The 26,954-nt window shown below is 41.7% G+C and overlaps 1 protein-coding gene across 2 annotated transcripts in view; it reads left to right on the top strand.

The window, feature by feature from the left end:
- Window positions 1-26,954, top strand: part of BMP5 (bone morphogenetic protein 5) — a 55,039-nt gene that overhangs the window by 8,816 nt on the left and 19,269 nt on the right. For both annotated transcript variants that reach the window (XM_083495658.1, XM_083495657.1), the window contains 2 exons: window positions 18,133-18,325; window positions 22,286-22,434. In XM_083495658.1, the coding sequence (XP_083351784.1) occupies window positions 18,133-18,325; window positions 22,286-22,434 (342 nt within the window). The remainder of the gene's footprint in view (window positions 1-18,132; window positions 18,326-22,285; window positions 22,435-26,954) is intronic.

Here is a 26,954-nt window from a genome sequence, read left to right as displayed (position 1 = left end):
CTTCATTTCCCATTTTTGTTGGAATTCTCTGACTTCCTTACCTAAAAGTAGTAGTAGTAGTAGCAATAATATAATTTTGTATGCTGGCCATCTGACTGGGTTTCCTCAGCCACTCTGGGTAGCTCCCAACAGAATACTAAAGCACAATAAAACATTAAAAACTTCCCATACAGAGCTGCCTTCAGAAAACTGGTGGGCAGTGGGATAACATGAGGGTGGTACATTGGAAAAAATATTCTAGGAAGAATGAAAAGTGAAATAAACAATAAAATATGACCGTATGTTAAAAAGAGAGCAGCCGGGGTGGGGGGGGGGAGATATCACAGCTTTAGTACCGGAGGGAGGGATCCGAACTGCTGAGGCCTCATTAAAGTACAGCAACCACCTCAGTTCCAGAAGCAAATCCTTTCATCCCAGCAAAGTAAAACACATGCACCAAAAGACCCCATCCCACCTCAGTATGTGTGCATGCAGGGAGTACACAGAGCAGCTACTAATGCTTCTGGCCATAAATAACATAGTAGCTAGCTTTCTAAAAACCACAGGTTAAAGGATGAGGGCTGCCATGACGCACACAGAGAGGCTGAGATCAGAAGAGAAGCAAAAAAGGAGGTCAGTCAAAACAATGAATCCCCTTGTTCAGAGTCATATTTATGAGTGCTTCATTGCACCTAAAGTTCATATTTTATTGGCTAGGCCATGGGGTTTCCCCATTTGCTCATCTCTTAAAATAACACCCCTGGCTAAAGATTCCTATAAAACACATGAGTGCTATAGCAGGCAAAACCTGTCAGTCCTGACAACCGGTTAGTTTGTTTTGGTGGAGTGGTGTTGGAGGGACTTTCAATTTTTACCCTGAAGATTGAGATGTTTTCTGTGCAAAGTTGACCGTAGGGCGTTTCACGTTCAGTCCTTGTTTTGAGACACACATTTCTTAAACATTATTGTTTGTTTGCAGGCTATTAGTCTACGTTTAATCTCTCTGTTTGGTAACCCACCTTGTAGTTTGAAGAAAGTGTGGTATGTAATAAACAACCCATGGGAAAACAAAAAACAAAAACTATGCTTCCATCATGAAAAAGATGCTACCAAAAAACTCCTGGCAAATATTCATGCTGGTTCTATGGTGTTTAGAATGCTTCTGTTCTCTTGGCTGAGGCTAAAGGTAGGTCATAGCTCAGTGGTGGAGAATCTTATTTTTCTGCAGAAGGTCCCTGATTCAGTTGCCAACATCTCCAGGTATCACTGCCAGTTAGTGTAGGCCAGGGCTTTTTTCCCCAGGGGGAACTCACTGGAACTCAGTTCCAGCACCTCTCAGGTGGATGCCATTGCGATTCTAAGAGAAAGAGGTGAACTCCAGCACCTCCCCCCCCAAGAAAAATAGCAGTGGTGTAGAAAATACTGAGGTAGATGCAACAAAGGATACAGCAGCTCCCTATTTTCCTATATTATGCTGTTTCTTTTTCCCACTTCCTTCTTCGTTCCCAGTCCTGTTTGCTCACTGTCACTCACAACACACAGTTGTTCTGTTTCCATGCATCTGTGCAGTCCTCACATTGGACATACCAAATATTTACATACCGGTAGGTCATCCTGGCCAATAGAATTAAAACAGTAGACTGGACAAAAGTGGCCAAGGAACTGTACTGTGATGGCAAAGGGAAAAAGGGCAATGAGAAGAGTTGCAGTGAAACAATATGGGAAACTGGGAGCTGCCTTTCAACATAATAAGACAAAACATGTAAGTTTAGTCTCGGCCTTGCCAAGAAATTCCACCCAAATAATTTGTACAACGCTCCGTTTCTGCCCAAACCCGACTTCTTATTTATAAACAAAATATATCCTTCTGTCCAGCTGGACAATGTTAGGAGTTAAGTGCCCTTCTTATTGGAGGAGCCAACACATTTTGAAGACCCTGTTCTCCAGACAGAAAGACTAGATTCAGTGTCTATAAAATCCCCAAGAGTAACCTATTTCTGCTTATGAGCAACTGAACTGGAATGTATCCTTCAATAGTTAAAATTTCTTGCTTGTGTTTCAATTATATATTCTTCCAAAGCATCTTTAAAAGGGGATTTTAATGGATTGTTTTAATTCATTGTCTTGATTCACAGAATTCTGCATGCCATATTTCAGAGTATGGTGGCAGAATCTATGCCCTTCCGTATGTTGTTGGGTTTCAACTCCTGACAGCCCCAGCCAGCATGAGCAATGGTCAAGAATGATGCAAGTTGTTGTAGTCCAGCTACATATGGACGGCTTCAGGTTCCCTGTTCCTGGTTATGAGAATCAGGTTTGAGCTATGGGCTGTTGTATGTCCTCCTCCCCTCCCTCCTGAATAGGTTTGAACTCTTGCCTTTTCAGCACTAACACTAGTTTCTCATGACACCTGACTCTGCAGTCGACACTTACAATTCATTCCAAATCAAAGATTGCATTCCCCAATTCCAACCATGGATTCTGCCTGTGGTTTGGAGGGAATTGCTTAGCAGAATTTGCCAAGTTGGATGTCATGGCAAACCATGGTTAGTGCTAAATTGGAAATGGGAACACGTCAGTCCATTGTCTGGGGGAATCTACTGACTTCAGCCTATATATGTGTTTTAATTACTTAAAGTAATATAAGATTCTGCTCAACAGCGCTACGAAATTTTGATTCCGGGGTTTCTAAGTATTGCGCAAGTGTCATGTTTGTGGTGGACAAAGTTAGTGCTACTACAAGTGAATACAGAGTATGCAAAAGGTATAATGCAGTACAGTGGTACCTCTGGTTAAGTACTTAATTCGTTCTGGAGGTCCGTTCTTAACCTGATACTGTTCTTAACCTGAAGCACCACTTTAGCAAATGGGGCCTCCTGCAGCTGCCGCACCGCTGGAGCACTATTTCTGTTCTCATCCTGAAGCAAAGTTCTTAACCCAAGGCACTATTTCTGGGTTAGCGGAGTCTGTAACCTGAAGCGTATGTAACCTGAAGTGTATGTAACCCAAGGTACCACTGTATAGCTATCTGTTACACACTACACCTTTAAAGTACATTCCCGCCCCCTCCCAAGAATTAGGGGAACTGTAGTTTACCTCTCACATAGCTACAATTCCCAGCACCCTTAGCAAACTACGGTTTGTACTTTTAATGTGCTTTAAAGATCTGGTGTGTTTGCAGCCTTAAAGTACAATCATATGCCTGGTTACTTGGAAGTCCCATTGTGTTAAATGTGGCTAGGATATGTGTTTAGGATTGCAGCCTTTATGTATTTAATCAGGAAGGCAAAATATAGCATACTAAATTTATGAAAGCTGAATTGCCTAAAATGAAATTGCTTTTTATTTTAAAGTTACTTTGTTTTTTTAAAAAAAACAAAACAAACAAAAGCGAAAACCAATACTGTGGACTCATTTCAGCCCTGGCCTTTGCGTGATTCCTTGCTTGGGCCAATTTTTATCTGCTGACCATCTGACCCCTGTTGTTAATTTTACTTAATTGCATCCTGTTTTAATGTTTTGCAATGGGGATGAAAGTTCTTAAAGCCTTATGGAGAGGATATGAAGGCTAATAATAGCGAATGTTGTAATAAAGCCCAGTCTCATGAGGTTATTTCTTTAGTCTGATGGGTGGCATAGTAGTTTCAAGATCTTAAAGTAAGGTGAAACTCTGAATCAAGTTCTTTTTGAAGAGGGAGATTGTCTTCCTATTGTGAAAAAAGGCTTTCCTGTTTGCTTTTTTGGGAGTTGGAACGCTCTCCAAAAGCATTATTTGGGATGTAGCCCCTTTGAATAATCAGTAACAGCACTTGAGTGCAGATAGGGTTGATCTGAGGCTTGTAGATATCACAGGAAGCATCCATCTGGAACATAGCAAGCTGTTTACATAGGGTCAAACTATCTGATCACCTAGTCCAGTGTTGTCCATTCTGACTGGCCGCGGTAATTTAGGGTTTCAGGCTGAGGTCTTTTCACATCATGACAGATGGGTGGGGTACAAATAATAAAATTATTATTATCGTAGTTATTATTATACAGCCCAGCTTGTTCGGAGTTTTGGGCTGGGTTGCCATCAGTATGCTGATGACACCCAACTCTATCTGTTGATGGATGGCCATCCTGACTCAGCCCCAGACACACTGACCAGATGTTTGGAAGCTGTGGCTGGATGGTTACGTGGGAGCCGGTTGAAGCTAAATCCTTCGAAGACAGAGGTCCTGTGGCTGGGACGGGACGATATGGGGTTGGGGGGGGGCAACTCCCATCTCTTGCGGGGGTGCAATTAGTGCCAGCACCGTCCGTTAAGAGTTTGGGTGTAATCTTCGACACCTCCCTTTCCATGGAGGCGCAGATTGCAGCTATAACAAAGGTGGCATTTTTCCATCTCCGCCAAGCTAAGCAGTTGGTTCCTTACCTCTCTCGCCCTGACCTAGCCACTGCGATCCACGTGACGGTCAGCTCCAGACTGGATTATTGTAACTCGCTCTATGTGGGGCTGCCCTTGAGACTGACCCAGAAACTCCAGCGGGGTCCTTACGAGGTCTTCGCTGCGAGATCACATTCACCCGGTGCTATACCAGCTGCACTGGCTCCCGGTGGAGTACAGGATCAGGTTTAAGGTGCTGGTTTTAACCTTTAAAGCCCTATACGGCCTAGGACCCTCGTACCTACGGGACCGCCTCTCCTGGTATGCCCCACAGAGAAACTTACGGTCTTCAAATAAAAACATCTTGAAGGTCCCAGGCCACAGAGAAGTTAGGCTGGCCTCAACTAGAGCCAGGGCTTTTTCGGCTGTGGCTCCGATCTGGTGGAACACTCTGTCACAAGAGACCAGGGCCCTGCGGGACTTGACATCTTTTCGCAGGGCCTGCAAGACAGAGCTGTTCCACCAGGCCTTTGGCCAGGGCACAGCCTGACTCCCTCCCTCGGCAATCTTCGTGGAGCTCTGGCCCAATGGTTGCCAGTGGCTTGAATTAATTATTTTTATAATGAATGATTTTAGAGTGTTGTTTATGCTGTACTTTTGTACTGTTTTATTGTTGTTAGCCGCCCTGAGCCCGGCTTCGGCTGGGGAGGGCGGGATATAAATAAAATTTATTATTATTATTATTATTTTATTATTATTATGTGCTCCTTGATCCTTTTAAATTTTAAAATACAGTTGTACCTTCGTTTTCAAACAGCTTATTTCTTGAACGTTTTGGCTCCCGAACGCCACAAACCCAGAAGTGACTGTTCTGGTTCTGGGAAGCCAAATGTCCAACTGGGCTTCTGCAGCTTCTGATTGGCTGCAGGAGCTTCCTGCAGCCAATCAGAAGCCGTGCTTTGGTTTCCAAATGTTTTGGAAGTCAAATGGACTTCCGGAACTGATTCAGTCTGACTTCCACGGTACAACTGTAACTGGAGATGCCAGGATCCAGACCTGGGCTCCAGTACATGCAACATGTGTGTTCTGCCACAAAACAGTGGCACAACTCTCTGATTCTAAGTAAGTCCAGGATGTATTGTCTGACTGAAGATACGGACTTATGTGTGTGCCTCTTTGTGTGCATCTAATATTTCTCCAGGAAGTCCTCTGTGACCTTTCCAGCCTCTGTGTATATTCCAAATGCTGAAAGCTCTTTGGCTTCAAGTCGTTTGCGCTTTGACCAAATGAATAAAAATGGTAATGTTGTGCACCTCTAAGAGCTGGATGCTGGTAAATACGTTTACTTGAAAGCAAGCCCTGCTCATTTCAATTGAAATTATTTCTATATATCCATTTCACGTACCTGAAACAATGTGCATTCTGCTCTAGGAAGATCTAAAAATGTCAGTCCCATGTGTTTTTGGTTTACAGTCTGTTTACATAATACACGAGTGATGCTTCTCTCAAGGGGGCAAGTGTCTCTTACATGTTATATAAACACAGTATAAAGTGAAACCACGTGGTGGAAATTTTCAAACCTTCCCAATGTAGCCGTAGTCATGGAAGCAGCAGCAAGCACATGGCTTCAGGTGTGGGGGAAAAGAGGAGTTTTAAGCATGCTCAAGATCAGTCCTAAAGATCTCCATGTCCTTATGTAAAACCAAAGCACCCAAAGCATTTTTTAAAAAGGGATTAGTATGTATGTTACTTTGTACTTGGTATGGCGTGAGGGGGAACTCTTAAGAGTGATATGAAAGGGTGACACATTTTCATTCAAAATGTGTGCACGTTCTTCACTTTTAAAAAGCTGTTTTAGATACAGGCAAGACTCCTAAGCAACATCACACAACTATAGTCATCTGAGGATTGGTGTTTATTAATTCAAATGTATGCATTAATTAGCTGTAGATTGCAAGAATGTGTGTGTGTGTGTGGGGGGGGGAATTTCCCCTAATTCTGATGATCAAGGTACTATCTTCTAGATTGTTTATTGTTTTGTAACAATGGTGGGATGATCAAACGACTGCTGCCATTCTTAAAATATGACGGGACTTCCCTTAGAACCAAAGTATTGTACAGAAAGGGGTACCTACTTTTTTGATCCTTTATTGTCAGGGATGGGGCATCTGAGGCTGGAAATCCAATTCCCAGCAGCACCAGCTGACATAGCATATGGTTAGGGATAATGGGAGTTGTCAGGGCCGGACAACTTTAGACACCCTAAGCACTCCAGGCATCAGCTTCTGCAGAGGATTGAGGGGGCCTGACAGGACATTGTGAGGAGCCAGGGGGTGGAGCTTGAACACCTTCTGAAAATTGAGAGGACCCACCCCTCTTAAAAATACATTGGGAGGGGGGGGGCAAAACTGCCCCAGTTCCTAGGAGTTGGCATCTATGCTAAGCACTTAAAATATTTTGGGACACACACACACACACACACACACACACACACTAATAAGCCGTAAAACAAAATTTTGTTTTTCAAAATGAAACAAAATCTACAGTGAGATAGAAAATAATGTTTATTTTTGTATATTTGCATAAATATTTATTTTTGTTCAGCTGCACCAAATGGCAGATGGTAAATCTGGCACATAGCTGCCAACGTTTCCCTCTTTTAAAGGGAAATTCCCTTATTCTGAATAGGATTCCTCGCAAGAAAAGGGAAAAGTTGACAGCTATGATCTGGCAGTGGAAAATTTTGGTGGTGCCCCCTTCCCTTGATACCCTAAGCATGTGCTTATTTTGCTTAATGGTTAATCCAGCCCTGGGTTTCCCATCTCTGTTTTATGCTGATCTTCTGAAGGAGGCAAAAGTCCTTGAGAACAAGAAGTGCTTCTTAAAATTAATGTGTCCATCTTTGCCTAACTTGTTGGCCTTGGCTATTTACTTCTTAACATGCCCTGACATATTTTATTAGCTTCAAAACCAGTGAACACTGGATCACTGGAGGGTGCATTATACTCAGTCAGATCATTGGTTCAACCAGCATATTGTCTACACTTGACCTAGCCGTGGCTCTCCAGAGTTTCAAAATTTCTCTTCCAGCCTTGTGCAGAACTCCCAGGGACCTTGCACCAGATGCTCAGCCACTGAGCTATAGTCTTTTCACAAATGGTCCACGCAAATTTTCAAATTGACACATACCTGATTCAGAAATTGTATGACTGTTTTTTTCTAGCTGAATGGAAGTCAAATGCTCTGGTGAGGTAGCGCCTAAGTAAGAGCAGACCCTGGCTATGAAAAAAATCAAGGAAAATGAGTTATGAGTATTATTGGAATCAGTGCTTTGCAAAGAACCTGACACATTCAATAACAGTGAAGATTTCTGAGCCTTCATTGTATCTGGGTGGGGGGTGCCAAGCAGATTTTTATTTTTTTATGTATTTCACTAATCTCCAGGCTGATTTGAACTGACATGCTCACTTGTAGGTTTTTGAAAACTCTGCTATTAATGGGTCTTTCTTTTTTGCTACTGAACAAAAGTAAAGACAAGTAGAAAACAGTAGACTGTAACCAAAGCAACATAACGTGAACTTGATTTTCCTCTTATTTTTCAACCTTAGCAGGCTGAATAATTTATTTGACTTATAGGCAATTATGGACTCACCTTACCCTTTTACTAATCAGGAACAGTATAGCAGAAGCTGGCTCCCTAACAGGACATGAAGTAAATGTGGAAAATTTGACTTCCCAACTTGAAACAGGAGCTTTAGTGTATTCCGATCCATACCTGAATGATATTAATTTCTCTCAAGTTTTCCTTACTGAAAAGGTAGTGTTAGGGTCATTCTTTAGAGGGCTTTCTGTTTTGAGGGAGGGAAATTGGTATTACAGCCTGAGTGTACAACACTTTGTGTATTTATGACCTAGGGAACTAGTTTGTGATCTAAAGGCTTTTATTTAATTTATTTCAAATGTAAAACTGACTCGGATCCCACAGCAATTCAGGTCTAAGGACTGGCAAGATCTGTCTGCAAGACTTTAGGTCTGAACAATCTAGAAGCCAATATTTTTAGATCTATTTAAATTCGTGAAGTAAGTGTTCTTGCAAAGTTGGCAAATGAGCTGAGCTCTCTTGGAAGCATGTTGCTAAGATCTGGCAAATCGGCACCTGAAATGCTTATAATAATGGCCAGCGGTGTTTACTTTTTTATTATGGAGAAACAGAAGAGTACAAACCTAACATGACCCCTCAGATTTCAGCACAGGAGCAAGTGGGATTAGTCTGAAAACTGGCAATCTTCTGAGAATTGAAGTTTTGACGGATCTGGGTTTTTGTGGCAGAGTGTGATCCAGAATTACACCCTCAAATGCATTCCTGCCCCAGAGCACAGAAATGCTTTGCGAATGACCCCCAATTTAAGATTAACATAAGGAAAGCTGAATTCTGCTGACTGGAAAGAATTATAAGAAGAAACTACACATGATGTTAATGATGTGATTAGCAATCAGGAAGGAAATGAGGTGCATCAGGTGAAGGTGATTGTCCTTGCGAGCACAGCACCCAGGGAAGCAAGGTTTAAGTCCAGCAGTATTGATTTAAAAATATCACTCTGGCCTGCTGAGAAGGATTAAACCTTTTCCCTCTCATGCTTCATTCCTGAGGACACTCCACCCCACAACAGGTATTTAAGTAGTTTAAGAACCTTCAATGTGATTGCTAATCCTGTTACATGTAACAGGGTGAATCATTTTTACTTCCTGGTCTAGAGGATGCATACCCTCCAACATTTCTCTGATGAAAATAGGGGCGTCCTAAGGAAAAGCGTGACGTTCTGGGATCAAATCAGAAACTAGGATGGCTTCTGTAAATCCAGGAATGTCCCTGGAAAATAGGGACACTTAGAGGGTCTGGAGGATGGTGAGGGGGCAGGGAGGTTACTAAGACACCTCCTTTTTTTGCAGATCACCATACAGTGGTACCTCAGGTTAAGTACTTAATTCGTTCTGGAGGTCCGTTCTTAACCTGAAACTATTCTTAACCTGAAGCACCACTTTAGCTAATGGGGCCTCCTGCTGCTGCCGAGCCGCTGGAGTACGATTTCTGTTCTCATCCTGAAGCAAAGTTCTTAACTCGAGGTAATATTTCTCAGTTAGCGGAGTCTGTAACCTGAAGCGTATGTAACCCAAGGTACCACTGTACACAGGAACATATGCAGAGTGGGCAGGTGTTAGGGTAGTCCATGATTATTCATCTAGGAGGTCAAAAAAATCTTTGTGCCTGTATCATACAGAGCAAAGTAGACATATGAAAAATGAAAATGAAACCAAAGCCAGCCACAGAAGTGTTGGGGTCTGCTCTGTAAAATTTTATGAATGTGAAATATTCTGAAATAAAGCACACTGCTGTATTGCTATGGATCAGCTACATTCTAGAACAGATGGACCCAGTGGATTCCTGGACTGCAACTCCTGCTGTTGCTTATCTCTGGCCATAGTGGCTGGAGCTGATAGAAGTTGTAGGTTCAACAACATCAGGAGGGCTCCATGCTGGGTTCAGTTGAGAGTTTTTGTAGATTAATACTCTAGGACAAAGATCCCCAAACTGCGGTCCATGGACCACCAAGTGGTTTGCAAGAGTCTGTGGCATGTCTGTAAAAATGATAACGGCATTTAAGCGGTCCATGGGAAGAAACGTTTAGGAACCACTAACTAATGCTGTATGATTCTGCAATATGGACACTTTTTGATCTTGAGACACATAACGTCATAATATAGCAGCTAAATATATTAATTAGTCTACAAAGGAATGGACAGAGTTCAGCAGGCTCTAAGAAATATCTATAAATATCTAGCTTTGTAGTCTCTGTGTTACAGTACTAATATTTTCCTTGATTTCTGGTTTCCAGACATCTTATCAAGCCAATTCATTCATTCATTTTAAACGTTCTGATGCTGGTAAGGATCAGACTAGCGTAAGGAAAGACAAGGTGTCATTTCCCCCACTTAAAATCAACAACTGTAATGCCTTCCAGAATTTAATAATTAGGGAGGCAGCTGCAACGTCGCGCTTGTTTTGACTTGCAAAACAGCTACATATGACTTGGAAAGTAAAAGGAAATTATAAATGGAATGAATAACACATGTTTACAAATTAACTTTTCATCGAAACATTGCTTTATGGGGTGATATGGTTTCCTTAATTGAAATACGTTGTTGTTTTCACATGGGTGATTTTAAATGGGGGCTTTAAAAATTGCGAAAAGTAAAGGAAAGACACCGAGAACACTCTTTAATAAAGGCAGGTTTAGGGTTAAAGGGTTTACAGAAGTACAGGCCTAAATCATATGCTTGTTGGAGTCTGTACTGGTGGATTTATAAATATGCACATTATGTGCAAAATCAGGGCTCTCTACATCTGACAGCCCCCCAAGTTATTAGTATAGAGTGGTACCTCGGGTTAAGAACTTAATTCGTTCTGGAGGTCTGTTCTTAACCTGAAACTGTTCTTAACCTGAGGTACCACTTTAGCTAATGGGGCCTCCCGCTGCTGTCGCGTGATTTCTGTTCTCATCCTGAAGCAAAGTTCTTAACCCGAGGTACTATTTCTGGGTTAGCGGAGTCTGTAACCTGAAGTGTCTGTAACCTGAGGTACCACTGTACATTGCTCATTGAGAGGATACCTTTGGCTACAATGATTTACCATGGTTGAATTCTAGTATTTTAGTTTGTTGCACTGTTTCCACTCTTCATTTCTCCTATTCCCTGATTAAAATCGCTGGAGGCTGCTCCATTAGGATGGGGTTGCCAGCACAGTGCCTGCAAATGCCTTGATTGAAACCCCAGAACAGGGGTGCCAGATTCTGAGCTTTTTCTTTCTTTTTTTAAAAAGTACATCTCTTGCCCTTCTAGAAATAAAATTATGAAGCATAATGCACAGGTACCCTTCTAAGCAATTTCTGTTAAATGAGCCAGCCTGGATGCTCCTGCCTTTCAGTGTTTTTAGCCAATGAGTGAAATCAGAGCTGTGATTGATAAGTGCATTGTTTGGACACCGGGCAATAGGAATCCCTTGGATTTATAACTGTATAAGTGGAGTAATTTCACTGGAGCCTGTGGCATCAGGGACCCCAGACTTCAAGCTTTCATTTAAAGAGAAAAAAAGTCCCTAGTTCTTCTAAAAAGAAAGTTAGGAAACATAATGTTCAGGCAACCTTCTAAGCTTGGGGCAACGAACCCAACACAAGCAAAGGGATGGGTATAATGTTTTTTCCGGCTCTGTAGCACAGAACCCTTGATAGAGATGGAAAGAAGATCCACCCTCTTCTGGATTCACCCACTTACAACTCCAGTTGGCTATGATGCTGATTCCTCCACTCATTTCTGGAGGGAAGGATTTGTCTGAGCAGTTGTCACGGGACAAAGATGGAGAGGAGATGATGGATGGGGTGCCACCTCTTTAGGTTTAGGCAGGATGTCATGGTGCGGGAAATGTCAAGGCCATTCCACCTCCTCTCCTTTGGCTGCCCATGGCAGGGCTTTCTGAAAAGCGGGGAGCTTAAGATGTCCTGTGAATGTTTGCCTTCTCTTTGCTTTGCTGCCCACGGCCTCATGGAAGAAGCAGGTAGCAGCTCTCGGCATGGGGGAGTTTCAGGGGGAAGTGTGTGCGTTTGTGTAACAGTGGAGGAAGAAGTGCAGGATCCACCCATTTCCTGCTCTATTTGTTTTGCTGCCTGTCAGCCACATGGAACAGTGGGTAGGCAGCTACTCTTTTAAAGAAGTGTATGTATGTTAGGGTGGGAACTGAAATTGTGATAATCATCTGCTGCTCATTTTGCTGCCTGCCAGCCATGTGACATGCAGCTGCTTGAAAGTGTGTGTGTAGGAACAAATGTAGTGCTTGTTTGCTGTTATGGAGCAGACAATTATGGTTTCTAGTTAGGGATCCAATAGGGTTTTTGTTTTGTTTTGTTTTGCTGCTTTTCACAAGAAGACCCACAGTTTATTGCTGAAGCGGAACAAATGTCAATCCACAGACAACCCAAATGATGCTTGTTCCAGTTCAGCAGTGAACCACAGGTTTTACCAGACAACCCACCTCCACCCCAGTCTTGTACCCCTGGCTAGAAATCACAGGACAAATGGGCCATCAGTTGACTATTAGGGTGAGTGGAAAATATGGTAACTTTCCTGTTCCTGTTGCATGCTGTACAGCTGGGATGATTCCAGATTTGTTTGATGCAGTGGCAGGGAACTCAATGCAAAGGCATCATAATCACCATCACATTTCCCCTGACTGTTCCCAGTTTTGTTTTGTGAGGGGAGCCCAGTGCTGAAGCACCACACCTCCTTTTTCTTTGTTGTTGTTGTTTTGTGGGGTGTAGGGAGCAAGCCCCGCGCAGAGGCACCATCATCATTATCACCTTTCCCCAAATTATTCCCAGGTTGTTTGAAGAATGAGGAGCACAGTGCAAAGGCAGAAACATTATCATTTCCTCATATGCACTTAATTTTGATATAGCCACATTTATTTGGGTCAGTGTTTCCCAAACTGGGGTCTCCCATTGTTTTTGGACTACAATTCCCATCATCTTTGGCCACTGGTCCTGCTAGCTAGGGATGGTGGGAGTTGTAGTCCAAAAACAGCCAGAGACTCGAGTTTTGGAAACACTGATTTTGGTCAATCAATAGGACCTCTCAAAAAGGTTGCACACGAGGCCCATAGACCATAAATACATCACCATAAATACTCTGCAGATGAGTCTCTGCCAAGGACCAAATTGTTAGGTCTTTTTCTTTTAAAGGCAGGGCAGAGTGTGGAGTTCAGAGTGCTTGCAATAGAAGCACCTAGTGCTTTGACCTTGTTTTTAGTAGCTAAGGAAACCTGCATGGAAGTAGCAGAGATTGAGAGTTCTAGGGGTCATTTTGTTTAGTTGCTCCTTATCTATAACATGTCTGAATATTTTAAAATTCTATGAACCAATTTAGCCTTGGGCTCTAAAAGAAATCGAAAATATAACGTAATCTTAAAAAAGATAATAAAATACACTTTTCCAGATAGATGAATTCATCTCTTCCTAGCAAGAAAATTCATTTCTTCCTAGCTCTGGTAATTTTGGAAACTGAGCAGCTAAAGCTTTTGATACCCCTTTCAAAAGATTAGGTAAGATTAGCTCTTGCAATACTGAATATATATATTACACATTCATATTTTTAAAAGCCCAATGAAAGATTAACATCTAATTTTAAGGAAAAGAGTAAGGGGGAAAATAGGCAAACTAGGAAAGTAATAGGTGTGCAAAACTAGGGGAAAATACTACTTAAAGCTACTTCCAGATGAATCCATACTTTGTGGGCAGTATATTGAGAGAGTGTGATTATTAAGATATGTTATGAAGGTCCATCAAATACCCACATAGTCCTCAGGATCTGCAGTTCCCCATAGCACACACACACACACATGATAAAGTCTTTTTGAGCCAGTTATTAACTGTGATGTTTGTTTCTACGGTAATTTCTATTCAGAGCAAAGGGATGCGAACAAAAACAGACACTGATTCCTACATATGTGCATTTTAGAAGTTGTGGTCCGACCAGAACGAGATGGAGATCGTGTTTTTACCATTTGTCCTAGCTCTGACAATTTGGTATGATTCGTTCAGCATTGACTTAGCTCTTGGCGCTGCATCTCTGGAACTAGTGTGACTTTGCTTTCAGAGTAATCCACGTTCAACTGATCCAGGTTGCAGCCAAATTGTCTTGCTGGCAGGCGGAGGGGCATGTAAACAGAACCTCTCTTGTGGCAGATCAGGAAACTGACCCCTATGGACTCTGGCTGACCCACACTAGAACCACCTGCAGCTGGAGGCAACACTGTTATGGGATTGTGGCACACACACAGCCCCAAGTTTATGGCTTAGATTATGTGGGTTATTCCTAGGGGGCTAATATGTGAATACTTCCACCTTGGACAAGGGATTAGATTTGGTGGCCTCTTGCTCCTTTCATAGCTTTGTAATTCAATGAGTTCAAATATTGGCAGCATGGTGCATAATATATTCAAGCAATCACAGCTCATATATTTTTGATTTAAAGTGCCTGAAGAAAAAAATAATACATGTAGTCCTTCATTCCGATCTAATTCCCTTTTCTACTTTGTGGAAGTTCTTTCTTTCTCATGCGTCACTTAGGATTCCTGAAGAAGAATCAGAGACGTGTGGGTGAGAGCAGGTTGAAGGTGGGAGATAGAGAAAGGGACAGAGAGCTGTTTGATGTTTCTGTCTGTTCCCAGTAACACAATAACTAATTCCTGGGGCCTCTGCCCTTTGAGTGTGTAGGAACCAGAGTCCTTGCATTTATCTGAGACTTATCTGTCACCTACCACATTTGATATCTCCAGCCTCTGCTTTTAATTATCATTCATCAGAAAGAGCACTCAGTAATTTCAAGAGGAAACTCTTGAGACCTTTGACCTGAGCTTGTCAGATAACCAAAAGTATTCACTGAAGATAAACTATCATTTCATTGGGTTCAAGATGTAAACATGTGCACTTTGTTCTGTGTCAGCTTACAGTAACCTCCGTCACCCAGAGGTGGTTGGTACAGACTGGTTTACTTTTCTGCTTCTGCAGAGAATATAGTGAGTCAGGTTCAGCCATCCCCTATCACATAATATTTAATAGATTTAAGAGTCATATAAAGCTGTCCTAACAGAAAGCAGGAGACATTTGTAAAGTGTTGGAGCTATTATGCATGTGAATTAATTTCAGGTCTTGCTCACGATTGCATTTTCAGATTTTTTAAAAAACATATATAACAACATAATAATACACGACACATTAAAACCTTCCCTATACAGGGCTGCCTTCAGGTGTCTTCTAAAGCTTATACTGTAAGTGTTTTAAAATTCCTGGTTTTATGTCCTACTTTAATTTTCCCCAGTAACTTGTTTTTTTCATGTTTGTTTGTTTTATTGGCATTTTAAATGAATATTCGAGAGTCTGGTAAACCTGCTTAGAGGCCTTTTATTCTAGTAAGTGGCATTTGAATTTTGTTGACTGAAATAAAATAAATAGGCAGGAGCCTCTTGTTCCCATCTGCCTCCTTCCCCATTCTGTCATCACAAGGCATCATTTGAACAGGAAATATTGATATGAGTGGGAGGCAGGTAGCTCTGCACGCTGCTCCCAGCACCCACATCCCCTGCCTGGCCAGTCCCACACATTCCTGTGTTGAACAGGGAAGATCTGAAGGGGGCTTCTGCCAACTTTCAGTTGAATGCAAGTAGAAAATCGGTGTGATTGGGAAACGGGCTTTCTCAGATATCCTGATTATGCATGCTTGTGTTCAAGCAAATGCATGCAAGGAGTCCTCTTCAGCCCTACCCAGCTCAAGATATAGGAAGGTTGGAAACATAGGGCAGGACTCTCACACAAAAACTTTGCAGGTGAGGCTGGTGCACAAAGCTCTGTGCCTCCTACTCATGTTAATAGTTCCTGTTCAGCTCTAATACCTGAACAGGGTTAAGGAGAAGGGAGCATCTGACTCGGGCTCCGCTGCAGTTGTCTGAACATGGTTATCTCTCCCTGGTGTCCCCTGAAAACTTGAAAAGAATCAAGGATTGATTGCCACACCAGGAGGCTTCCCTTTGAACAGCACATACCCCCCAAAATATTGAGAATTATGCTGTATTTGTTGTTGGAACCATTAGATATATGCAATACCGAAAGACCAACAAAAGGACTTGGCACCAGTTTTACTCATAAAACATGATGTGCTCTGTTTCCTTGAACACGTCGAAAAGCATTTCAGTGCTAATGTAACAACGTTTTAATTTCATTAAGACAGTTCTGCAGCTTCTTAAGAGGCATTTAAGTGTGGTTGCGTCTTTGTAAAGAGGAGAAGTTTATCTTGGTACATTCCCCCCCCCCTTCAGTTTCACAGCCTGAAATAGAGTTCTCAAATCAGGTGTTTCCTGCTTCTTTTCTCTCACATTCCCTATCTTATGACAGCAGGATGACCTCTTTATACATGTCTGTTCAAGTTTCTTGTTAGCAGTAAAACCAAACCCTTTTAAAAATATTTCAACCCAAGTGCCCTATTACGGGTCCTAGTATAGGTTGTTTAGTCCAGAAGCTTAGGATTCCTTGTCATGTTGAAAGAAAGTTAACATCCTTAATGGATGGCCTAATTTATTTATGGCTTAGATATTCTGAACAGCATAAAGCCAAAATTATTGCCTGACTTGCATAGTAATGGCAAAATAAACTAAAACATCAAGGAATGGTTTTTAAAATTATTATTAGAGTATTAGGAAGATATTTGGAGGTGTTTATGCTTAATGGGGTGGGTGGGTGGGTGTGATTTTACTGCTAAACATAGTGTTGTGTGCATTAGTTTCTTTTGATTTCCAAGTGTATCTTTAATGAAACTTTAACAGCCCAGCCCAAATCCAAGATCCACCAGGGTGAGCAAGTTTGGAATAGGCAGAACTTTGGCTTTCCCAGCTGAGCCAGGGATCAGCTGGGCTATGCCAATGTAAGTCACTCAACCTGCTTTAGCAGAAGCTATGCTGGCTCAGCTGGCGGAACCTACTCTGGTGTAAGTTCCCCCAAAGGCATTCCAGGGACATGGCAGGGACGGGACGGGACAGGAAGTGTCTTACACCTATTCCAAACCTCTTTCATCTCAGCCACATGACCTGGGAACCTGATGGAATATATGTTGGTAAAAAGAGGGTACAATAAAACTCTGTTTTAAAGGTTTGTTTCCCTTTTACCAAGCTTGGATTAGCTCAGGTGGCAGTAGTCACACTTCTGAATAGCGTCTGGAATAGGGGGAATTTACACCAGTTTAACTTAAAACCAGCATTAAGTTCCACTGGCTTCATACCCTTTGGATTGCTCTGCTAATCTGGAGTCAGGCATCCTGGTCCAGCCAAGCAAATCCCCATGAGAACAGACTTCTCCTACACACTCAGTCAATGCAAATGCACATCTGGGTGTAAATTAGTCCTTTGCCCTGTTATAGAATTATGACTTAGCTGGCTTCTTCTTTTCTTCATTCTCAGATGCTGCCTTCAGTAATACACACCAAGATAATCAACAAATAATTCCTACGTGTATACAGAGCAAAACCAAACTCAATGCCTTAGTTCTTCGGTAACTTTTTATTTTCCCCACATTTTTAGGCCATATAATTTTGTCATGGGACGCGGGTGGCGCTGTGGGTAAAACCTCACTGCCTAGGGCTTGCCGATCGCATGGTCGGCGGTTCGAATCCCCGCGGTGGGGTGAGCTCCCATCATTCGGTCCCAGCTCCTGCCCACCTAGCAGTTCGAAAGCACATCAAAGTGCAAGTAAATAAATAGGTACCGCTCCGGCGGGAAGGTAAACGGCGTTTCCGTGCGCTGCTCTGGTGCCGGTTCACCAGAGCAGCTTCGTCACGCTAGCCACGTGACCCGGAAGTGTCTGCGGACAGCGCTGGCTCCCGGCCTCTTAAGTGAGATGAGCGCACAACCCTAGAGTTTGTCCAGACTGGCCCGTACGGGCAGGGGTACCTTTATTTTTGTCATATTTCTTGATCTCTCTTCAGCTTTCTGCCTGCTGAAATGTTGAATGGGCTTTCCTCCATGGGCTTTCCTCTTTGACCTAATGACACTTGACTTGTATAATTCAGGAGTTGTGGTTTGGCTGTTAGTCTAATTTCCCGTTGCCCTCTTTGTTTATGTTTTAAAGAATGTACAATAAATCCTGAATTAACCATGGGATATGCATTTTTTTTTCATTGTTTCATTTTCACAGTTGAAAGGGACAAGGACTTTTCCCACCAACGAAGGCATTACAAAGAATTTCGATTTGACTTGACTCAGATTCCTCACGGAGAAGCAGTGACGGCAGCTGAATTCCGGATTTACAAGGATCGAAGTTACAGTCGATTTGAAAATGAAACCATTAAGATTAGCATTTATCAGATAATCAAGGAGTATCCAAACAGGTGCCTTCTTTTTCAAATTATTTTTCCATTTGCAGCAACAAGAGAGCTGAATCTCTTCTCTATGTGCCTGGGATGTATGCAAGTGAGGCAGTGACCTGCTTCAGATGACATGGAAAGCCAAACTATGGCTTATGAGGACCTCATGAATGTGTGAGCTCCTGAAAAGAAGTGTAACTCCCCCCACTTCAATCTCAAACCTTTATTGGCATATAGACAATGTGATAAGCAGTACAGGGAGTCCAGTGGCTATTTTTGCTCCTGCGCTGCACTGATCCAAGCCAACATTTGACTTAGCATACCATCTAAATTCTAAACCCTGCCTCATGCTGAACCTCTCCCCTCATTTTATATGTAATTTTGCCTAATGTAATATACACATTTTTATCATTTTGTGTAACATAATACTGTTTTGACCACTACAGTATATGCATTTTTATGCATGCTTTATTAAACACAATTATTCGGCTGGAGAACTGCATCGCAAAATTCTGCAAAGTGTGAATTTAGAGCAGTGGCTATATTTCAGTTTCTGTATTGTTTCAGAAAGTGAAAATTTGTTAGGTTTGCCTTTCAATGTGAACTGAATCAAATTCATTCCCTATCCCTACTATTTGTTTACTCCTGAGCAAGTTCTGCTATGCTTAGTGGTGCTTACTCACAGGTAAGTGTGGATAGAATTGCAGCCTAAGTGTCAGAATTTCGGTTGCGTTTATTTATCTGCACACATTCCAGCAGAGGAATACTTCCATTCCTTAAATCCTAAGCACACAAACTAGGGATTACATTCCACTGAACACAGTGGGACTTAATTCTAACTAAACATACATAGGATTGTGCTGCATGAGGCAAGTAAACCAGGGTGGAAATGAAGGGTTGCCCTTTCCTCCTGAATCATGTTTTGCTTTAGAATTTCATAGTGGTATGTGACTGACCTCTGTAAGACATCCGAACCCTAGATCATGACCTGGTATCATTTCAACGTAAACCACTGACAAGGCTCGTTTCATGGCTAGGAGATAGCTGCTGGCAATTTGACTCAAAGGCAAATCAGATAACACATTTGTCACATTTTGATCCTTGCTGGTGCAGACTATCTCAGGAAACTTCTGCTTACAGAATCCTTCTTATATGGGTACAGTGGCTGTGCAACCTATTCACAATATATCTGAGCGTTACTTATCATATTAACTGGAACTGTCAACATCAGCGACTCAACATAAATATTCAGTTCTGCTCTGTAAGTCACACTCTGACTCTTGTCTGCCAAGGGGCCATGCCATTCTTCATGTTCATCTGGAATAGTAAACGTACATATGAATGGAAAAATTTAAAAAAAGGTATTACCTGTGAATTTTCCTTTTACGATCCCTTACCTGGACAGATTTCCATCCCACCTGTCACTGGCATTTCTTGGATCATGGCAGTGTTTTCATGTTAATGAAGTAGTCTTTTCCTCAGATTGTTATGATTCTCCTCAGCATTTTCATATTTGTTGTAGTATGTTGGGGTCAGCAACTCGGCATGCTTGTTGGGAGTGGCAAATTTTATTCCAGGAGTGGCAATGGAGGAAGGAGTATGTCTTTCCTCATATGCCCTTTTAAAAATCACAATTACCCCCAACATGGGATGTGTATACATTAGAGGCTTAAAACACAGCTAGGTCATTCTACAGGACACTACAGGATAGATAGGGATCATGGCTAACCTTGTGTGGACACCAGTTCCCAAACTAGGAGCAGGAGTGCACTGGATGAAGAATAAATTGAGCTATACTTTCCCAAGTGTGTGTGTTTGTGTGTGAATGCAGGTACCCAAAATGATCCATCCCCACCTCATGGATGGCAATACAACTTTAGAAGGCTGAGTCTGATCACTAGAACTACTTCCAGAAATGACTACGCATGAGAAAGGACTAAGCACTCTTCACCCTGTGCAGCCAGAAATCTAGTAAAAATACATGCATACATAAAACAAAATCAATCAGGAGATTGTGGCATCATGTGGAACTTGAACCCTCACTGAGGTGGTAACTGAACTGTACTGCTTCTAACAGTAGTTGAAGGAGGGCACACATTATTTAATACTTCACACAGAAACGCTCCCTGCACTTGGAAAACAAGCATGTTTATGGGATGGCTAGGCTAGAAGCTTGAGATGCTAGGTGTTTATGAGGAGCATGTGACACCCCTCCTCCAATCTGCAGCCTGAGGAGGTATAGCCCAAGCACAGGTTTCTCACCTCATTAAAAAAAATAGGCCTAAATCACCACAGAACTTTGCATTTTTCTCCCAGGGGTGTGTGCTCAGAACTTAAAGCTTCTGTGCGTAATCGTGGGAATAAATAGAAGCTGGTGCTATGGCATTTCATTTGCCGTTTAGAAGGGGATGCTAGGCTTTCTGTGAAGTATGAAGGGGAAAGTTCAACCCAGCTCTTAACACTTATTCTTTTGTACCTCTGCACAGTGTGTAGTTTCATTTAAGCCCTGGACAAAGTCCATGTGAGCCCAGCAAGTGCCTTTTACATCATACCCACACAGCCTGGCAAGTTTGGAAAAATAGGTTATATAGATCTGGATTCAAAACAGAGCCGTGGTTCCTAATACCAGCATGTCTGTTTTCAGCCTCTACCTGGAGTCTTTTTCTCCTAGTGGTTGGAAGCTTGAACAACCCATCTGTTGTACTGCTGCCCAGGGAGGGTGCCAGAAGGAAAATTCACAGGTATCCAATTTTCCAATTTCATCATGTAAATGATTAGTTAAGTTAACCGTTATGGATGAGCAAATGTAGGAATTACATGCACAATTTAAATGGCTAGTTTTGAAAAACACACATTGCCCTGAAATATGAATACGACAAGCCAAGTTTAATTTAACTGCAACAAGGGATATACTATATGGCTCAACTCTTATTTATTTTTACAGAACCAAGAGCTACATTTACTTTCTTAATCTATACACTGTATAAGACTTTTTGTGTGAGTGGAATAGCTTGTTGGGCATATTAAGCCATGAATGAACTTTTAAGATTAGATTTGCCACATCCACGCTCCTCACCATAAGTAATTTTTAATGCAAATATTCCATTAGTAAGAAGTGGGCGAAGTGATGATCTTTAGGTTTGGTGTTTCCAGAAATATCTGTGAGCTATAGAGCTAAAACATCTAAACTACTGACCGAGTTTGGAAAAGATTTTGCTGTTGAGGCCCTAATGTCTACAAGTCCTATCTAGATTAATTGACCTGATTTTCAGTGTGGTTTTCATTGGACCCCACAGTAAACCAAATAAATATATAACTTTTCTCCTAATAATCATTGGGAGGGGGGAACTGCTCAAAATACCATTGGCATGTTCAAAAGCCTGATGCGTGCAGGGCTTTTCTGTTATTTTCTATGGATTGTGTCCAATGACATCCTTTGTGCACCGACAGAAGGCTCCTTGATCCAGCAGAGGTTTCCAGCAGTGTAACAGGGAAGGAGGCAAGTTTGATTGATTCGTCCCTCCACCTGCATATGGTTCTGAAGGATCCCTCAATAATCATGGAACTGATGAGGGAGGGGACATGTGTGGAAATGCAGAAGGAGTGAGAAAATTGCCTCCATTTCACTGATAGAAGCCTCTGCTCGATCAAAGATAGATGTTTCATGTACACACTGGAATTCTTCATTGCATATATATTACATGGAACTAGCAGAACGCAGCTAACAGACACAATACAGAAAAGATTACCCTTAAGAGAAATGAAGAGTGTTTATGAATCACCGACGACAACTAAGATTGAAGTTCTCTGGTTTGTGGACCACAGCCTTTATTTCCAAAAGAAATGTCAGTGTTGTCATGCATCCATTTTCAGCATTGCTGTTGCAATGCCAGGACAAACGCTTTACTGGCAGAAGCAAAGACTAAATCCAAGACATAATTTACTTTTAATTTCTAAATGTTATCTCTTTATTTTCTAAACTAGGGACGCAGACCTGTTTCTGTTAGATACAAGACGGGCTCAAGCATTTGACGTTGGCTGGCTTGTGTTTGACATCACCGTGACCAGCAATCACTGGGTGATTAATCCACAGAATAATTTAGGATTGCAGCTCTGTGCAGAAATGATGGATGGTAAGCTACATTTACATACCTCATTCCAAAATAGATATTTTTCTTTCATTTTTTGGTGGTTTTCCTGTCATTTACGCACTTGTGGGATGCTCTACATTTTAGAATGTGTGAAAGACTCTGTAAACATAATTCATGTGACTCCATGTGGGAATCTGACTGACATGTGTAACCACTTACCATACAGATCCTTTGCATCATGTATTACTGTGCCAAAGCAGCACATTTCTGGTGATGACTGACAGTGGTGTTAGGAAGCTGGTTTTATATGTAGCATAGATCCCAAGCCAGCCACTGATTTTGTTGGGTGACCACTCTAAGGTGCTGGAGGGACAAGACCTATCCTTGAACCTCTGACTCCTGCACAGCAGTCAGCTAGCAAGTTTCATTTCCATAATCAGGCCTCCTTCCAGAGATCTCTTTGCTCTCTTTCTTGGGGCAGGGGATGGGGAAGACTGCAACTATTAGAAGGCCAGGTTTTATACTGGGGCTTCCAGTTACTGGCTCCCTTATGAACTACACTATATTTACCTGGGCAGAGTAGATATCTATGCTGCATAAGGTCCATGAATTATACAAATTTTATGGACTGTATACTCTCTTGCCCTGTGATTATATTACAATCCTCCATGTGAACGTCCAATGGCCACATGACAAGGAAGCCCTACTGGGCTTAACAGCAACTTTCTCTCTCTCGCTTCCTCTTGGTCCAGATTATGAACAACCTGCAATGTGCAAGGAGGGAGGGCTGATTGGGAATAACAGAAACACACACAGAGCTCTTAATAGCCGAAGTAAGCTGGACTGATTCTTCTGGTAATGAGGAAATACTGCATTTATTTCACTTACTGATGTAAGGTCTGCAAGCATTGTTTGAAATTTGCCTACAATTTGCCACCCTGGACTCCTTTGGGCGAAAGGGTGGAATAAAAATTAAATGTATAATTAAAGAGGCATTGCGTTAGAAGAAATGACCTGACAACACCATCGGCATTGGGGTTAGAGAGCCAGTGTGGTGTAGTGGTTAAGAGCGGTAGTCTCGTAATCTGGTGAACCGGGTTCGCTTCCCCGCTCCTCCACATGCAGCTGCTGGGTGACCTTGGGCTAGTCACACTTCTCTGAAGTCTCTCAGCCCCACTCACCTCACAGAGTGTTTGTTGTGGGGGAGGAAGGGAAAGGAGATTGTTAGCTGCTTTGAGACTCCTTAGGGTAGCAATAAAGTCTTCTTCTTAGGGAACCAGAGTATCAGAGATTGTTGCAATCTATATATCTGGATGACAAAATTGGATAGAAAATGTGTATATTAGAAATGCAGAAAAAAATGCTAATCAATTTTTGTGAAGACTTTTTTGTTTTTTAATCATAAGCTGATGTGGAACCTTGGAAAACTGAACTTAAGGCTGGAAAAAATGGGAAATAGAGAGAAAACAAAACGACCGATTTTCCCATCCTGGTGGTTGTTTTGTCGTCTAACCCAGCAGTTCATTGGCACATAATATATTGGATAAAAGATATTACAGTAGCCTTGGAGACAGCGAACAAAATTCAGTGGCTCTTTCACCAGTACAACCACAGATTTGTAAATCCTGAACTTGATGGAACTCAGTTGCAGCACTTCTCAGATGGGCACCATTGCCATTATAAGGGAGGTGTTCATAGTGAGCTCCAGCACTTTTTTTTTTTAAATAGAAAAATAGCACTGAGTACAACATTGCAAGTCATGGTGTTTTCACTGATGCAGGGAACACATGCAGAATGCCCTACTTTTGCTGCAATTCAGACATGCACTTGCATCATGTCTGGGCAGTGGCTTTGATTAGTGCAGGATTATGGCAGTGCAACTGAATTCATGTAAACGGGGACCCTTTGCCTATACGATCTAAGTATTAATTTAGGTTTGCCATATGTCTGGAGTTTTATGGACATAGCCAGGATTTGGCCGTCAGAAACGGTGTCCGGGCGCAAATCACTTAAATGTCAGAAGTGCAGAATTTGGTGAATTTCCTTTTAAAAAATTCTCAAAAACTTCTCCTTGCCAAAAAGAAAGTTCACTTATTGAAATACGGCAACCCTAATTAATCAATTACAAAGAAAGGTAATGGCTCAAAGCCCAAATAAACTCCAATAGGCTAGCTAGGAATAAGGTCAGTATAATATAATAGATACTACCAAAGGAGTCAAATGATTGCATTGCCAGAACACAAACTCAAAACTCTATTTTTGGTTTTGGTGCTACCATTGGAAATCCTGACGGTTCAAATTAATAGACAGAAGAAAACCTCAGTAAAGAGAAAAAAAAAATGTACTGTTGACTTTGGTCCAACGCACACAGCAATTGGGCCTGTGCTTGCTGCTTAAAAACCTCTGAGCAGGTTAATGTGCTTTATAACATGATCAGAAAAGGTAATTAAAACTCACATATGGAAATAGATTGATCCTGTTGTGGCCGGTGACCCCAGGCAACTGACAAGAAGCTGAACCAGACAGGCATTTTTGTGAGCCACCACAGGTACAGTGGTCCTGTGAAAGGGCCTTTGGAAAAACAACAACAACATTCCATCAGTTTTACCTAATCTTTAAATGAAATTTCAAGCAATTGAAGTGTCCATTCATGCAAAAGGGAAACAGAAGCAGGTTCCACTGAAATATATCTGATGTGGTGCTGGAGGGCTTTTGGTGCTAGTTTTTGCAGTCTTTTGAGCACAGAGAAACGTGGGTTGACATGATCTAGTATGCAAATGGGCATGCACTCTGCCCTGAATGTAGGCTTTACCACACACCCAGATCACTGGTTAGCTTGTCTCATACTGTTGACAAAAGCCAGGGACTGCCTCTCCCAGTTGCAACATTGTCTGTGTAACCTAGATTTCAGCCCCATCACTTTTGCTGTGAGCTTTGGTCCTTAAGTCTTGTTGAATTAAAACAAATTCCTTATGGCTTTCCTTTGGGATTGTGGCTCTTAACTGTAAATCCTTTGTTATACTAGGAGCAGGAAAGAAAAATATGTGGTATGAAATAACCATATATTGAGAACATCTATTCTATGGGAAAATGTCTGGTTGTTATAGTTCATGTTTCTCCCCCGATAATGCTGAGAAAAGTACAAAAGGCCACATGGCATTGGAATCCATTTTTAAAAAATGATATTTTGTATCATAAGCATCATTTCTGAATGAAATGTAGCTGATTTTCTGCTAAAACCACATTTTATATTGAATTGTAGGTCCAAAGAGCAACAAAACACATATGGAAGCTGTCAACATACAATTTAGTTTGCCCAGGGCTGCAGTAAATTAAGAGAGGATCATGTTGTTGTTGTTTTAATTCTCCCTTCTAATGTTTGCCTATCTCTTTCCAATAATCCACTGGGTACCTTGAAGTTTACATTCTAGGCTTTTGGTGACTGAAAACATTTATGGTCTTAAAGGAGAGAGGATGACTCTTACACTGATACAAGACATGAGAGGCAAGTTGCTGAATTTCAGTGTAAAATGTATGTAGCTTCAGAAACCTTTTTTTTGTGGGGGAAGGAGAAATATGTTACACTCCTTTCTCATATACACAGAACATTCTTTAAGATTTTTGACATACTGTGTATCAGCACCTGTGTTTTGATACATAAAATATAACAAAAGAAACTGAAGTCTGCTTTTGTGGTTTACATTTTTTTGAGGTTGTAAGGAAACATGCTTCTGCTGAAAAGCAATATGCATTATTATTATTATTTATTAAACTTGTATAGAGGTCTTCATCCAAAGATCACAGGGCGGTTCACAACATAAAAATACAAAATGAGAACACAAAATACATAATAAAACAAAAACAAACCAATTTTCCTTCTCCCACAAGCACATTTTAAAGTCCATAGAATTTTAATCAGCCCATGGCTTGATTACAGAGAAACGTTTATTGCCTGGTGCCTGAAGATGTGTAATGAAGGTGCCAGGTGAACCTCCCTGGGGAGAGCATTACACAAGTGGGGAGCCACCACAGAAAAGGCCCACTCTAGTGTTGCCACTATCCAGACCTTTTGTGGAGAAGGCACATGAAGAAGGGCTTCAGATGATGATCACAGGGTCCAGGTCGGTTCAATAAGTAGGATGACATTCATTGAAATATTATGTTTGTTTTTAAGTCTAGAGCTGTAAGGTTTATGAAGATGTGGATCAGTCCAGGGATTCCCAAACTATGTTCCTTCATTCATGGCATGTCTGCAAAAAGGAAATTAAAAACCATACAGGATTTAGCACCGTGTGTTACAGTTCCTGCAACAGGCAGAAAAATCATTGAGTTATCTGCCAAGATCCTTAGCAATTTTCAAGTGGGAAAGAAAAGTTTAGGGACCATTGGCTTAATCCATTCTAGTGTTAGCTAATGGGTTAGTTTTAATGGGTGAGGCTAAAGGTAGATGAGCCAATGGAGATCTGTGATTGGATCACCATCTCTTTGATTTCTTGTTAAAAGCCACTGTGGGACCACTGGGGCAGGTGGTTAGTCTGTCTCCTCTACCCACCATTTTTCTT

The sequence above is a fragment of the Podarcis liolepis genome (genome assembly GCF_965112155.1).
Source record: "Podarcis liolepis genome assembly, chromosome: 3".
NCBI classification, from domain to species: domain Eukaryota; kingdom Metazoa; phylum Chordata; class Lepidosauria; order Squamata; family Lacertidae; genus Podarcis; species Podarcis liolepis.
The sequence above is the reverse complement of the archived record's forward strand: the minus strand, read 5'-3'. Positions and strand labels throughout refer to the sequence as shown.